Consider the following 17,161-nt stretch of genomic DNA (forward strand, 5'->3'; position numbering starts at 1 on the left):
TCTTTCATTTATTCCACATAAAGTAGTGCATTAACTTGCTCTTGTGCAGTTCTTCCTTGCATACTGCAGATAATTGCTCATCAGGGTTTTTTATTTTTTCATGCAAACTCTCTGATGCCAAGCAGGTCAGTTGATTGTACTGGCAGGCAGGGTACAAAACCAATGAAACTGCTAAAGTTTTATGGAACAGTTGACTTATTAAAGTCACTCTGCTCTGATCTTTCTAACCTATCAGAGGAGATATTCAGTTCAGGGTGTTGTATCAAATAACAGAATAATTAAAGACAACTGGGAAGTTTTAATCAATCACCTAAAGTTAGTAGTGTGCATGTGAAAGAGCTGATGGCATCAACCTCTAAAAGCTAAAGGCCTTGCCAAAATATCTCTTGGACGCAATTTGAGTCTTGACAACACACTATTGATTTTAAATGAACATGGGTTAACGTGAAAACATGGTAACCTGCACCATGTAATAGAATATACAGTCTAGATGGGACCCAGTGTGCTAAGACATTATTTCTGTGGGGCTCTCATATCTCCTTTTAAATATTTTGTGTGTCAGTTAGAATTTCCCAGTGCTGGTCCTGAAAATCCATCCACCCATTTTCATACCCACTTAATACAGTTTAGAGTTGCATGAAACTGGAGCCTGTCCCAGGACCATTAGGTGCAAGGCATGAAGAAAACCTGGATAAGGTGCCAGTCCATTACAGAATGTACAGACTCCAAAGAGATACTGTCTAATCATGGAAATCAAACTGTTGGCACTAACTATGCCACTGTCCTTCCATCCATCCATCCATTAATCAACCCACTATATCCTAACTACAGGGTCATGGGGTCCTACCCTCCTTAAAGCAAATTCTGGATAATTGCAAGAAAGTCATAACTCATGACTTTTTTTATATAGAAGTGCTGAATTGTAACATAACATAAATATAAAAGAGTAATTAGTCTTGTAAAATTATACTTTTGGAAAAAATCTAAATAAACCCTTGCTGCCCAGTAGAGGAGCTCAAAATATGGGACTAAATAATTCCATCTCTAGCTATTATAAGTGCCAGAAAGGATTACCCGACATCCAGCCAGGGAGTAAAGGGGGACCCGTGCTGATAAGAGAAGTCAGAATGGAATGACAGCGATGGACAGGCATCCCATCCAGAATGGGTATGGAACCCTTACCTGGACAGGAGGAAAAAACAGGAGCAGTGGGTGAAGGCTTCTGTTTCAGAATATGTTTATCCCCAATAAACTAGATGGCAACATCCCAGGACCTCAGTAATCATGTGGACACCTGCAGGGCATGATGGGAGTGGTACCGCCATGTGTCTGCCCTACTGGGTCCTATGATCCCTGTTTTTCAGGGCTTCCTTCTGACCTGGAAGTGCTTCCATTGGGTTAGCCCCTGGTACCAGAAGTACTCCTGGGTCCGACATAAAAGGAAGCAATCCAGCCTCCACCAGTTGAGTCAGAGTTGGAAGGAAGGCAACACTCACTGGAATGAAGTGGATGGAGAGAAAAGAGATGGAATTAAGAAAGGTAAGAACTAAGGAAGAAAGAAGAATTTGCTCATTATTATGCTTGTGCAGACTTGGAAGAAACATTTGTGAGGTATTTTGACAATAAATTCTCTGTTTTGAACCCGTGACTGTATTTGTGTTGGTTGTGTCCAGGGTTTGGGGCTTGCTGGTGCTCCTATCTGCCACACTATGGACCAAATCCTCAGCAACCTGGTGTCATGGAGGTAGTGAAAGGCTGCATCAGCATGCATCTGCAAAGGAAAAAAAGATTAAAGGTTATTTCCATGCTGAATAGGAATGTAGGTTAAAGACAACATTTTGGCGCTATAACTTTTATCAGGTGTGCAACTAAAAAGGAAAGAGCAGGTAACATATATAAGAGTGCAAGGGGGGAAAACAGCCAGGGAACAGTGGCTCCCAAAGCTGTGTGTGGCTCTCAGTTCAGCTTGGCATGAGTCCACCTGCTTGGAAGACGCATTATATGGGACGTAGGGCGGTTAGTTACCCCTCCCTCTCCAAATTCATCTCAGTATCATAAAATACATGACTTTGAGCACTTAAAATGATTAGTTGGGGAGTGGTTGGTTGAGGCTAATGTCAAGCAGACTCAATATTATAATATGCACTGGCAGGTAGTTAAATACTCTGAAGGGGAATGAGTTTGGCTGAGAACCCATCATCTCTCCAGGGCATTTGGATTGTTATTATTTTCTCTCTTCTTGTCTTTTTAACTCTTATGCCTCACACTGAGTCGACTGCACCTTCAATTTCGTTGTTCCTTTGTAAAAGTGGCAATGACAATAAAGATCTATCTATCTATCTATCTATCTATCTATCTATCTATCTATCTATCTATCTATCTATCTATCTATCTATCTATCTATCTATCTATCTATCTATCTATCTATCTATCTATCTATCTATCTATCTATCTATGTCATTTATAAAGTTATGTCAATATACTGTAGGAAGCAAACTTTAATTTTACATCTTAATTTTTAACTGAGAGTATAATAAAAGTTTCAACAGATTTGCTTGCTTAATATTTTTATCATACCTTATCTATTGGGTTTTTCCTAGTTTTAATTTGTTAATTCGTAATGTGCATCATTCATATTTTAATCCTGTATATTTTCTGTGCTGTTTGCCATGCCACATTTCTCCAGTTCGTGTCACTGTTGTTCCACTTTAATCGTGCAGGTTAAAGCAAACTATTACAATGAGCAGGGCCCAATTGTTCAAACTATTTAATCGGGATAAAAATGATCTGGATTTTGAAATCCCTTGTTTTGCTATCCAGGCTCTGGTAATTCATTTTACTTTCATGCTGGTTTTTCAAAGCAACACTAGATTAGATCACTGTTATCCAGATACAGAATATTCAGGATTACCAAATCCGGTTTACTAGTGCTTTAAATAGAACCCACAGTGTAGCCTATTGACTATGTAAAGAACAACAGGCAGACCAAAAATACCAGTAGCCAAATAGCTATCATGTGTGTTACTTGGAAGAAACAGAAAACACCACAATAAACAAATATTTTTCCATTTCATTTATAAACAGCCAGATTCCATTTCAATCTCACAAGAATAAGTGAATGAATGTCTGAAAGAATAAAATATTTCCCCATATATGCACTGTGGTTATTTTTATATAATTGTAAAACAAAAAAGTCCAATAGTCAACAAAATAAGGAACATTTACAGTTCCTCATTGGTACAGGGACCAGCTCTTCCAATTTCTGCTTTTAGGAGTTGGATTTCCATTCTGACTTTAGTTTGTTGTAGTTGGGTAAGGAGGAGTTGTTCCTTTTGCCAGAAGAATCTGCACTTCTGCTCTTTCAGTTTCTCTTGTAAGAAGCACCTCATATGCGTCACCATCTAGGTTTGGAGAATGCTTACGCTTTCTTTTTAAAGGTTCTGTGACAACAGCTGGCTCTATCTGTGAGGATCCACCTTCTTCCTCAACCACTTGACTGAGATTGAGACAAATATTTCCTCTTCATTAGGAGGACCAGGCCCACCCTCCTCTGTAACTGTGGGCTCACTATCGACTTCAACACCATCAATTCCATGCAGAGCTTCTGATTTGTCACCACCAATAATGTTAAGGACAATGTCAGTATACTCACCCCTCTTGAAAGACTTGTTACCCGTTGTGGGGTTTTTGGCCTCAGCAAGGTCCTTTAAGGTTCTTCCATCTTAATATGACTTGTTTTGTGGTCCTTTTCTGACCAGCCCCTATAGCATTCACATTCTTGGTGATGTCCTCCCAAATGTTCTGTTTGCATTTCTTGGTCACTTCTCTCCCCTTTAATGAACTGAAGTGTCCTACTATGGAGGCATGATAGATAGATAGATAGATAGATAGATAGATAGATAGATAGATAGATAGATAGATAGATAGATAGATAGATAGATAGATAGATAGATAGATAGATAGATAGATAGATAGATAGATAGATAGATAGATAGATAGATAGATAGATAGATAGATACTTTATTAATCCCAATGGTACTAGGGTGTTGTACCGTGTTAGCCATTATGAATGTAGAGAAAAGCCAAGCAAAATGACACCTTTTATTGGCTAACTAGAAAGATTACAATATGCAAGCTTTCGAGGCAACTCAGGCCCCTTCTTCAGGCAAGATGTCAAGTTCCATGTAGTAGCGGTACATTTCGGTGTCTTGTATATCTGTAGTACTAGGGTGTTGTACCGTGTTAGCCATTATGAATGTAGAGAAAAGCCAAGCAAAATGACACCTTTTATTGGCTAACTAGAAAGATTACAATATGCAAGCTTTCGAGGCAACTCAGGCCCCTTCTTCTTGCCTGAAGAAGGGGCCTGAGTTGCCTCGAAAGCTTGCATATTGTAATCTTTCTAGTTAGCCAATAAAAGGTGTCATTTTGCTTGGCTTTTCTCTTAATCCCAATGGGAAATTCACATTCTTCAGCAGCAGCATACTGATACAATAAATAATATTAAATTAAAGAATGATAATAATACAGGTGAAAAACAGACAATAACTATGTATAATGTTAAATATTAACGTTTACCCCCCCTGGTGGAATTAAAGAGTCGCATAGTTTGGGGGAAGAACGATCTCCTCAATCTGTCTGTGGAGCAGGACAGTGACAGCAGTCTGTCGCTGAAGCTGCTCTTCTGTCTGGAGATGACATTATTTAGTGGATGCAGTGGATTCTCCATAATTGATAGGAGCCTGCTGAGCGCCCTTCGCTCTGCCACAGATGTTAAACTGTCCAGCTCCATGCCAACAATAGAGCCTGCCTTCCTCACCAGTTTGTCCAGGCGTGAGGCGTCTTTCCTCTTAATGTTGCCTCCCCAGCACACCACTGCATAGAAGAGGGCGCTCGCCACAACTGTTTGATAGAACATCTGCAGCATCTTATTGCAGATGTTGAAGGAAGCCAGCCTTCTAAGGAAGTATAACTGGCTTTGTCCTTTCTTGCACAGCGCATCAGTATTGGCAGTCCAGTCTAATTTATCATCCAGCTGCACTCCCAGATATTTATAGGTCTGCACCATCTGCACACAGTCACCTTTGATGATCACTGGGTCTATGAGGGGTCTGGGCCTCCTAAAATCCACCACCAGCTCCTTGGTTTTGCTGGTGTTCAGGTGTAGGTGGTTTGAGTCGGACCATTTAACAAAGTCATTGATTAGGTCCCTATACTCCTCCTCCAGCCCATTCCTGATACAGCCCACGATAGCAGTGTCATCAGCGAACTTTTGCACATGGCAGGACTCTGAGTTGTATTGGAAGTCCGATGTATATAGGCTGAACAGGACCGGAGAAAGTACAGTCCCTTGTGGCGCTCCTGTGTTGCTGACCACAATGTCAGACGTGCAGTTCCCAAGACGCACATACTGAGGTCTGTCTTTAAGATAGTCCACGATCCATGCCACTAGGTATGAATCTAATCCCATCTCTGTCAGCTTGTCCCTAAGGAGCAGAGGTTGGATTGTGTTGAAGGCGCATAATGGCACCTAACACCCTCCAACAGTGCATGGTTTTCTGCCACTGTGAAATTAGGCCCTTTTGAGTCCATGGTTCCATCTCTTTTGTGTAGCTAACACTGATTTTATAGGTCCTGTGCTTGATTGGGGTAATTCAACGCATGATAAACCAGTCAGCTCATTGTTGCTTAATTGCTGTGTGACCAAATAAAATCACCAATTTCTTACACACCTCGGTCATAGGTTTACAGAGGCATTGGCATGGCAGGTGTTGTTCATCGCTACCACAGGTTGGGAAGGAGAAAATACCATGAAAGAATGTATGCTGAGTGTGCCAAACCACGTGCGCAATACACTACAGAGGAACTTTGGGAGGGATGATATCAAGTACATTGCAGACCTTGTCAGGCCAAAGTTACAGCACAAAACCAAAAGGAGTCATGCTCTGTCTGTGGAGGAACAGTGCCTAATTGCACTGCGCTTTTATGCCTCTGGGACTTTCTATCAGGTTGTTGGTGACAATATGAGAGTGGACAAATCAATTGTTAGTAATTTGGTGAAAGCTGTCTCAGTTGAATTGGCCAGTCTGGTCAATGAATTTGTTTCATTTCCCAAGGATGACCAAATGGTGCAAACTAAGCAAAGTTTCTTTCTTTTGGGGAACATGCCTAATACTATTGGTGTTATTGATTGTACTCATGTGCACATTCAAGCACCTCGTGAAAGGGAGTGGCAGTATGTGAACTGAAAAGGGAGGCACAGCATCAATGTCCAACTTGTGGCCAACGCTGACCTCATCATCACAAATTGTGTTGTCAAGTGGCCAGGGTCTGTCCATGATGCACGTATCCTGAGGGAAAGCGCACTATACAGAAAGCTCCAGTCCAACCGACCAAATGGCATAATATTAGGAGACAGTGCTTATCCACTCCTAACATGGCTGATGACCCCTTTTCCAGTTGCAAACACACGTGAGCAGGTAGGCTTCAAGTCTGCACATTGCAAAACAAGATGCGCAATTGAGCGCTTAAATGGAGTCCTGAAGAAGTGCTTTGCATGCCTTAACTACTTGCGGGTGGAACCCAAGGTGGCATGCAATATAATACTAGCCTGTATTGTCTTGCATAACATTGCCACCAGGCGTAATGTTCCACTTGATGACATATATGATGGACCTGAGCCTGATGAAGTGCAACCAGAGCAACCTTCAATGTTCGCTCCAAATAAGGGCCAGACTGGACGTGTGATCAGGGATGCAATTGTAAGACATTACTTCTGACTGATGACTTGAGTAATAGTAATTGTCATTTTCTTTAAAATACAATGGACAGTAGAGCTTTTTGAGCTTTGAGATTTTGTTTGAATACTGATATTTCACAGGGATTTTTTTCCTTTGACTATACCAAAAGGTTTCATGTCTTATTCCCTACTTTATTTACATTGTCACTGTCCTAGTTCAACAATTGTACAAAATATAAATAGATGTATACATCACCTGCAAACATAGCTTTTTTGATCAATTTTCAAGTTTTATTTTATTCAGAAATCCACACTGAATCCTCCTCTGTGTTGGGATCAGGATTATCCTGATTTTTGGGATCAAATGTGTCCTAATTAATACACAAACATTTGAACAATACAAAAGACTGTTTGACCCTTATTAAAACTGAGATTGGATTAGGTGATCTGATCTGATTCCAGAATCCCTCTTTTCCCTTTGAACAACCCATTTTCAAGATTCAATCCAATCTGTTATCACAAATCCCATTGGATTACTTTTGAACAACTGGGCCCAGGAGACTAGCATCAGATTTTTCCCAAGCAGCATAGTGCAAGAAACTCAGTTGCTGTTGAGGTCCCAACTGATGTAAGAACCTCAAAAAATTTGGAATTTTTTTGTGTGTCTGGACAAATATAGCAGTAGTTTTAGCAAAAACATACTTTTTTGAGTATTTCATATTATATCATGTAATACTCTTAGGATTTGTTCAAGTCACACATCATAGGTTTAAACTTCTGGCAACTAAGCTACTTTCCAATAAAATAACTCTCACTCTAATAGTTAGATTTAGTGTCTTTAAGTAAGTGAAATCTTACTCATTTAAACAGAGTGTTGGCTTGGTATTTTTATGTCATTTTCCCCTCATTATAAATATTAAATGACAGTGGCAACTATATTAGTAGATATACTAATACCAGTATATAATAATAATAAAAATAATTCTTTAACTTTATATAGCACTTTTCTCACTACTCAAAGTGCTCTCCATGCAGGAAGGACCCAGGACAAAAATCCATGATCTCCTTACTGTGAGGTAGCACTGCTACCACTGTGCCATAATTAGAACATTAGAACATTAGAACACTCTAGACGAGAACAGGCCATTCAGCCCAACAAAGCTCGCCAGTACTATCCACTTATTTCTTCGAAGAAAACATCAAGTCGAGTTTTGAAAGACCCTAACGTCTTACTGTCTACCACACTACTTAGTAGCTTATTCCAAGTTTCTATCGTTCTTTGTGTAAAGAAAAACTTCCTAATGTTTGTGCGAAATTTACCCTTAACAAGTTTCCAACTGTGTCCCCGTGTTCTTGATGAACTCATTTTAAAATAACAGTCTCGATCCACTGCACTAATTCCCTTCATAATTTTAAACACTTCAATCATGTCACCTCTTAATCTTCTTTTGCTTAAACTGTAAAGGCTCAGCTCTTTTAATCTTTCCTCATAATTCAACCCCTGTAGCCCTGGAATCAGCCTAGTCGCTCTTCTCTGGACCTTTTCTAGTGCTGCTATGTCCTTTTTGCAGTCTGGAGACCAAAACTGCACACAGTACTCAAGATGAGGCCTCACCAGTGCATTATAAAGGCTGAGCATAACCTCCTTGGACTTGTACTCTACACATCGTGCTATATATCCTAACATTCTGTTAGACTTCTTAATGGCTTCTGAACACTGTCGGGAAGTCGATAGCTTAGAGTCCACTATGACTCCTAAATCCTTCTCATAAGGTGTACTCTCGATTTTCCGACCGCCCATTGTGTATTCAAACCTAACATTTTTACTTCCAATGTGCAATACTTTACATTTACTGACATTAAATTTCATCTGCCACAAATCTGCCCAAGCCTGTATGCTATCCAAGTCCTTCTGTAATGATATAACGGATTCCAAATTATCTGCTAATCCACCTATCTTGGTATCATCTGCAAACTTAACCAGCTTGTTACTTATATTACTATCTAAATCATTTATATATATTAAAAATAGCAGCGGCCCTAGCACTGACCCCTGTGGAACACCACTCTTAACATCAGCCAGTTCTGATGAGGTTCCTCGCACCATCACCCTTTGCTTCCTGTGTCTGAGCCAATTCTGCACCCATCTACAAACATCACCCTGAACTCCCACCTCTTTTAATTTGATGCCCAACCTCTCATGTGGCACCTTATCAAATGCTTTCTGAAAGTCCAGATAAATAATATCATAAGCTCCACTTTGATCGTATCCTTTTGTTGCCTCCTCATAGAATTCCAGCATGTTAGTAAAACACGACCTCCCTTTTCTGAATCCATTCTGACTACTTAGAATAACTCCTGTCCTTGCCAGGTGTTGCTCGATCTTATCCTTAATAATTCCTTCCATTAATTTTCCTGTGATGCATGTTAAGCTTACTGGCCTATAGTTGCTTGGATCTGCCCTGTCACCCTTTTTATATAATGGGATGATATTTGCCATTTTCCAGTCCTTCGGAATCTCTCCAGTGCGCAGTGACTTCCTAAAAATATGCTTCAAGGGTTTATATATGTACTCGCTAGCCTCCTTAAGAACATGAGGATAAATATTATCTGGTCCTGGTGATTTGTTCGATTTCATCTTATTTAATCTGATATCACGTCTAATTGAGTATCTAGCATTTAAATATTTTAAGATTATTTGTAAAATATATTTAATTTGTATGTATCTCCATCCATCCATCCATTTTCCAACCCGCTGAATCCAAACACAGGGTCACTGGGGTCTGCTGGAGCCAATCCCAGCCAACACAGGGCACAAGGCAGGAACCAATCCCAGGCAGGGTGCCAACCCACTGCAGGACACACACAAACACACCCAGCACACACTAGAGCCAATTTAGAATCGCCAATCCACCTAACCAGCATGTCTTTGGACTGTGGGAGGAAACCGGAGCGCCCAGAGGAAACCCACGCAGACACGGGGAGAACATGCAAACTCCACGCAGGGAGGACCCGGGAAGCGAACCCAGGTCCCCAGGTCTCCTAATTGCAAGGCAGCAACGCTACCCACTGCGCCACTGTGCTGCCCTTGTATGTATCTTGTATTCCAAAAAAAGATCAAATATAGCTCCGAAAACACCTAATGAATAGACCAGGGGTCACCAGCTCCAGTCCTGGAGGACCACCGTGGCTGTAGGTTTTCATTCTAACCCTTTTTTTAATGAGTGCCCTGTTTGTGCTGAAATTAACTTCTTTCTTAAGATTTGTTCCCCTGAAATTCTTCCTTGTTCCTCTGAATTGCTTCATTTCTTTCCTTAAATGGCACTCAAACAGAAATATGTGAAGTGAAGGAGTCAACAGAAGACCAACTAAGTCAGGGCCTCAAACTCCAACCAATTTCAGGGTTAGAATGAGAACCTGCAGCCACGGTGGTCTTCCAGGATTGGATTTGGTGACCCCTGGAATAGACTGTAAGAACAAAATTTTAAATTAATGGCAACAGTTGATACTAAACATGAGAGAGACCAGTATTTAAAGAGATTCTGCAAAAAACCAAATTTCCCCTGCGGACAAATAAAGTTCTGTCTATCTAGCTGTATTTTCCATTCAAAATCTGCAACCTGAATGTATACGGACCAAAATGTCAAAGTGTAAATAGAAAATCATTATTGTGAAAGAAATGTCTAGTACAAAACCCTATATCTAGATGCTTTTTTTGGCTAACTTGACGAATTTTGCCCTTCCTGAGTTATAGCAAAGGTCCAGCAGAGAAGTATTCTAAGAAAGATCAGCTGTATCTATGGTAAAGTTTCCCTTTTATAATAAATTAAAACTTGCCTCTGAGGAGTAACAAATTAATTAGCATGCTGGTGTATTATTATAATTGTTTGCTATATGACAGGATGTGAGTGAGAGGATGAGTAGATACCAATGTGACAACATGCACGTATAATATCAGTATCTTTCTGATCGCCATCATTGAATCCATTTACTAAACCTGCTTCTGCAGAGCAGGGTTCCAGGAAAGTTTCCTCCCACAGTCTAAAGATATGCAGGTTAGATGGCATGGTGATGCTAAATTGGACCTAGTAAGTGGACTATCACCCTGTCCAGTTATTGTTCCTGTCTTGTGCCTGATGCTTGCTGAGATAGACTCTAGCATCCATGTGACATGATTTAATCAATATTAAATCACAGAGACAAAATAGAGGTAGAGGAAGAGGTGGCCGAGTACACAGGGTTGTTCCTGATGAAATAAGAGCCACCATGTATGTAGTTTATTTACAAAACAATAATCCCCAGTTTATTATAAAAGTCAGACATTAGTAGAGTTACGGTTGCTCCTTTGTAAATGCTGCTGGTTAATAATGCTGTAGAGATGTATTGTATGCCATGCATTTTTTTTTTACAAAATAATACTAGTGACATCGGCATGAATGGCGAGGAAAAGCATGGCACAGCAACAGTGTTTTCTCACAGAGGTTTGCGTGTCTCCTTGTGGTGTCATTACAGCGTGACAGTGAAAATATATAACCTTAAACAACCTTTCTATAAAGATTTCTAGTACATAAAAAAGCCAGATATATCAATATTATGCCTGTTCAGTCAATTATATGAGATTCTTTGTTTTAATTGTTGATTGTTAAGGCTTTCAAGGGGGGCAGTCCAAGTGAGAGAGGCCAGGTGAGAAAACACTAAATTCTCCAAGGTGACTGAAACCAATTAAGCATATCTTGTGAAGACAAATGTAACTGCTAAAGAAAATACGTTTCTCATGCAGATGAGTTTTTTCTTTGAGAAACACTAAACGATGTATATCTGGGTTTTTTAAAGAGGACCACCATAGCATCACTCACACATAGGCATGCATCGTAAAAGAGTAAAAGTGTAAAGTTCCACAACAAGGTGTGGCATTGCAGTAACAAAGCACAAATTGGTGATAGCTTCACCAAAATAATCCTTAAATCTTAAAGAAATAAACAAACAGTAGTAAAAGTATTTGATTTTGGAGAAGGATGATGCAGTGCTCAAACACTGAGCCGGACACAAACACACTAAATGTGGATTGCTCAGGATATACCAACACCCGGTGTGACTTCTATAATCTTCCGCTTTCAAAGAACACAGTGAGATGTCTAAATTCACCATCTGAACCCAGTCATGGGAGACAAAGACATCCTTCTAATTAAAATATCCTGTTTCATTTGAAAGAATGCATGATTCGTTAATGGTCTCAGGCTCTGTGAGGAACATGCCTGCTATGTTTCCATGCCTCCCATGTGTGGAATACAACAGAATATTAAATATATATTGTGTACATGTATGCAACTCAAAAATAGTGGTCTAAATGCTATAAAACCTTCCATATAGACAACGAGACACATGTGGAAGAAATTATTCCAAAGTCAGAGCAAATTAACAATTCTAAAGGTCCACAAGAAGTTAGATCAGCACAGGAATCTGTCTAAAGAGCTTCTGGGGAACAAAACACTTGGCTGTGTTTCTCTGGCCGATCATCCCTGCTTTTTTGTTTAGATTTAATAAAAACATAATTTTTGTTAATTTGGATTGTTTGAACTATCTTCTAATGGAATTATACAGAGGTGCCTTCTTCACTATATATGTAGTGGAAGTGCAAGTGAAATATTATTGCACAAATATTTCACGGAATATCTTTTACCTTCCAGAAGTGGGACTTCTACTGTCAGTAAAAAACTAACCAGATTGAAAACTGCTATAACTTCTTAATCCTGGACAGATGCAGGAGCAGCAGGAGCACGTTGACTCCACAGTCCTGCATTTTGGAAGTTCACCAATACGCAGTCTAAACCGCTAACCAATTCACTACTTTTTGTTTTAGCATTACTACAAATGAAATCTTGTTTGAAATACTAGTCTGTTTACGTGTTAGGCTGAATAAAAATGTAAAGAACATAGTCATATTCTGTTTTATTTTAGCATGCACAACTTATATATAATTTCTTAAAATTAAAAAACATTTTAAAACAGGCCACCTCTTTATTTCTTTCATTTGTCTCACATAAAGTGGTGTATGAACTTGCTCCTGTGCAGTTCTTCCTTACATACAGTAGATGTTTTGTCATCTGGGTTTTTCATTTTCCATACAAATTGTCTGATGCCAAGCAGGTCAGCTGATTTTACTGGCAGGCAGGGCATAAAACCAGTGAAACTACTAAAATTTTATGTAACAATTGAATTATTAATGCCACTTTGCTCTGGTCTTGATAACATATCAGAGCAGATATTCAATTCAGGATGTGATTTCAAATAACAAAAGAATTTAAATTAACTGGAAAGTTTTAATCAATCACCTGTTGGTAGTAATGCGCATCTGAAAGATCTGATGGAGTCAGCCTGTAAAAGCCAATGGTCATAGCTTGCCCAGATATCTCTTAGACACATTTTGAGTCTTGACAGGACATTGTTGATCTTAATGCACATGGGTTAACATGTAAGCATAGTGGCCTGCACCATGTAATAGAATATACAGTCTAGCTGGGACCCTGTGTGCTCAGATATTTTTTATGTGGTGGTCTGATATCTCCTTTGAAATCTTTAAAGTGTTGTCTCAGTCAAAGTTTACCAATGCTGGTCTTGAAAATCCATCCATCCATCCATCCATCCATCCATCCATCCATCCATCCATCCATCCATCCATCCATCCATCCATCCATCCATCCATCTTCAAACCCACTTACAGTTTTTTTCAATCGCTTTGGTGCATGTCTCAGATCAGAATTGAAATTTTCAAAACTACTTGTTCACACTCCATATATCCTTATCAGTTGTGCACATCTTTCCCATTGTACATCCGTGCAACTGATTGTGTGCAATTGTCTGCTGTTTTTGACATTCTCATTTGCTTTTGTCAAAATGCATTATGTTTGATCTCTGTTAATTAGTCCTTCCACTCAAAACATCTACTCATTATTTCATTGCTTTAGTCATTCTGTGCAAAAAATGATGAACTAGTGTCACAATCTGTCTAGCATATTTATTTATGTATTTGGAAAATCTGAAATTTGTAACAGTATTGAGTAATTGGTCTCAGGTTGACTCATAACCTATAATCATGAGGCATTAGCTGAACCAACAATAAACCAATCCTCTACAATTGTTCAGAGGTGAGTTCCATGAACCTTCAATTTACTATAGCATACATATATATATATATATATATATATATATATATATATATATATATATATATATATATATATATATACCAAGCAAAACACAGATTCCTGAAACATTTTCCTACATAGTAATGGACCAACCACAAGCTAATGAACAGGCTCAACAGCTTGGAAGTAGGCGAGTTAGGATGCAGGGTGGAAGAGTAAAGAGACAAAATAGAGGTAGACGAAGAGGAGGCAGAGTACACAGGGTTGTTCCTGATGAAATAAGAGCCACCATTGTGGACCACATTTGTCAAGCTAGTTGACGGGTACAGCCAAATATTGGGCAAACTACTGTGTCCTCAATCATACAAACATTTTGTCGGGAGAACAGGTGGGTACTGTAATGTAAAAATATGTATATTGTAAAGCTTCAAAGTACAGAGTCTGCAGTAACTTGCCTTTCTGTATATTTTCATTATGCAGTTTAAGCTGTATTATACACTAGTATATTTACTGTATTATTTTCTCCATTGTACAATACTGTCCAAATAGGACTATAAGACTACCTCACAGGGATGGTCGAAGGCATCTTTTTTACTATTCAACAAGAGGAGGCCATTTCTGCCATGGTGGCTGCAAATAATGCCATTTGACTACAGGAGATACAGAGCTGTAATTGAAGACAACAATGTATTTGAGAACATCCTAATTGTAAGTGTCTCAGCAAAGTACTGAAAAGACACCAAATGAGCATGAAATAAATCAACCAGGTCCCATTTGAAAGAAATGGTGACAGTAAAGGAGCTGCGTTACCAATATATTCAGGTAAAATATTTATTTGCATACTGTAATTTACAGTAAACAGTACAACTTTAGTTATATTTCTGCATAGTACAATAAAGTAAGTAAAATCTGAACAGGTTTGCATCATTTTGATGAAATATGTACTGTAGTACTGAAACTGAAGACACTGAAAAAATGTCACTTGTGCATTTTCAAACAATATTCCAAAAATCCTACTTACAGTATATCCAGTCTCTTGCAATTAATCCCTGATCAGTAAACACAGTAATCTGAAACTTTTTAGTACAGAAATTGTCATATCACACAGAAAATATGTTACCTTATGGATTTTCAGACAGTGTTACCAAAATCCTTGTCAAAATTTTCAATACAGATCAAACAATTATATTGAAAACATCTTCACGCATTTTGACCATCTTGTTCATAGGCAATGGTGCAAGAATTTGTCATTCTGATGGCACTGACAGTTTCACTGACACAAATATTTGCTTTTGGGGCAAAGACTAAGCATTCTGAGCAAGTTTCTTGCTTTTGCAGGTAATACACTGTGTTTTGCGGTTTGCACATATTGATCTGAGAAATGCACATACTGTTGCGCAAACATAAATTATATTTCCAGAAATGCACCAAAGTGATTGGGAAAAACTATAATACAGTTCGTGGGACTGGAGCCTATCCTAGGACCATTGGGTGCAAGGCATGAAGCAAACCTGGATGAGGTGTCAGTTCATTACAGAATGTGCAGACTCCAAAGAGACAGTTCCTGATCACTGGAATCAAAATGTAGCAGTAAGTATGCCACTGTCCTACCCTCCTTAAAGCCAGTTTCGGTTAATTGTAAGCAAGTCACAACTTTAAGATCTTGTAGCTATTTTTATCTAAGTTCTGAACTGCAACGATGCATAAAATTAACTGAGCAATTAGTCTTGTAAAGTTGCCTGGTTTACTGAAAAGTACAGCTTTGCAAAAAGTCTAAATAAACCTTTGCTGTCTGTAGAAGAGATCAAGGGACTAAATAAATCCAGCTCTAGCTATGTACTGAATCCTCAGCAACCTGGTGTCATGGAATTAGTGTAGGGTTGCATCAGTGTATGTCTGCAAAGGAAATAAAGATTAACAGTTATTTCCATGCTGATAATGAAGGAAGATCAAATAAAACATTTCGGCTGTATAACTTTCATCAGGCATGCAACTGAAAAGAAAAGAGCAGGAAACATATAAAAGAGTGGAAGGAGGGAACAATGCCAAGGATCAGACCTTTGATAGTTGTGTATGGCTCTCAATTCTCATGTGGCTTGGTATAAGAGTACTAGGGAAATGCGGAAGACTCATCTTAGGGGTTATAGAGTGGCTAGTCCCCCCCCCCCCACTTAAAATTCTCAGTATCATAGAATACATGATTTTGAAAAGTTAAAAAGATTAGTCTGGGAGATGCTGGTGGAGGCTAAAGCCAAGCAGGCTTGGTATTATAATATATAATACTCAAAAAAATGTTTAATCATAGTATAGGATCAAGTCAATGAAACTTCTGGGATATTGATCTGGCCAGTTAAGTAGCAGAGTGGCCCTTGTTACCACTTATGTAATGGTTGACCCCTTACCCAGACCGGCCACTACACTACCAAGACTTATTCCGTGGATTACCTGAGGTTTCTTGCTCTATTAACAAGCCGTACTCCTTACAAGTTGTCTTATTTTTTCCTGACATGACGAAGTAATCAGAAAACAGTAAACAGATATGTAAAATCAAACACTGATATATTGGAAAATGAAAAGACAGACAAATATTCAATAATATATATATATATATGTGCGTGCAAAACACCACTATCCCAAAAACACCAGTGACTAATTATTATATGAGACATGAATATACAAATATTTACATTAACCCTCCCTTGCCTCTAAACAATAAACAAAAGCACGTAAGACAATTACAAACATGGATTGGATAAACACAGCAATTGAAAATGTGGTGATATATGAGTCCAAAATAAAGTCTGGCGGTATTGAAACTGGCTGTAGTGATATTGTGCTCCTTCCCGAAAACAAAAATGACCACACCGTGAAAAGTCCTGGCAATGGCTGGAATGAATTTGAACCCTGGGATTTCTCGTCTCTGGCTGTTGTGATGTAGAATCAGTTGTTGAAAAAGCAGGCAGTGGAATGATGCAATGATCAGCAGTGATGAGTTTGTAAATGGATGGTTAAATTGTCTTGTTTTTTCTCGTTTTGTCTCCTCTCTCACTCCTCACCTCTGCTCCTCTTTTTTAAATATAGAATGTCCCAGATGTAACAGGTGGATCCAACAGTAAACGGGACGATGAAAACAAAACGCACTCGGCACAAACATAGAACATGCTATTATTATGTAGCCCCGCTACAAATCAGTTTCAGCTAGTTTGGTGTTAATGAAATTAACAACAGGTGTACTAGAGGGGCAACAATGAGACGACCCCAAAACAGGAGTGGTTTA

The 17,161-nt window shown here is 39.0% G+C and overlaps 1 protein-coding gene across 2 annotated transcripts in view; it reads left to right on the forward strand.

Moving 5' to 3' along the window:
• mia (MIA SH3 domain containing) overlaps positions 1-17,161 on the forward strand; it is a 79,475-nt gene that overhangs the window by 32,075 nt on the left and 30,239 nt on the right. Inside the window, exon 4 of one of the 2 annotated variants that reach the window (XM_051932116.1) lies at positions 12,427-12,446. In XM_051932116.1, the coding sequence (XP_051788076.1) occupies positions 12,427-12,446 (20 nt within the window). Of the gene's footprint in view, positions 1-12,426; positions 12,485-17,161 lie in introns of those variants that run through there. The other variant, XM_028808981.2, reaches the window with a different exon arrangement.

The sequence above is a fragment of the Erpetoichthys calabaricus genome, chromosome 9, assembly GCF_900747795.2.
Source record: "Erpetoichthys calabaricus chromosome 9, fErpCal1.3, whole genome shotgun sequence".
Lineage (NCBI taxonomy): Eukaryota > Metazoa > Chordata > Cladistia > Polypteriformes > Polypteridae > Erpetoichthys > Erpetoichthys calabaricus.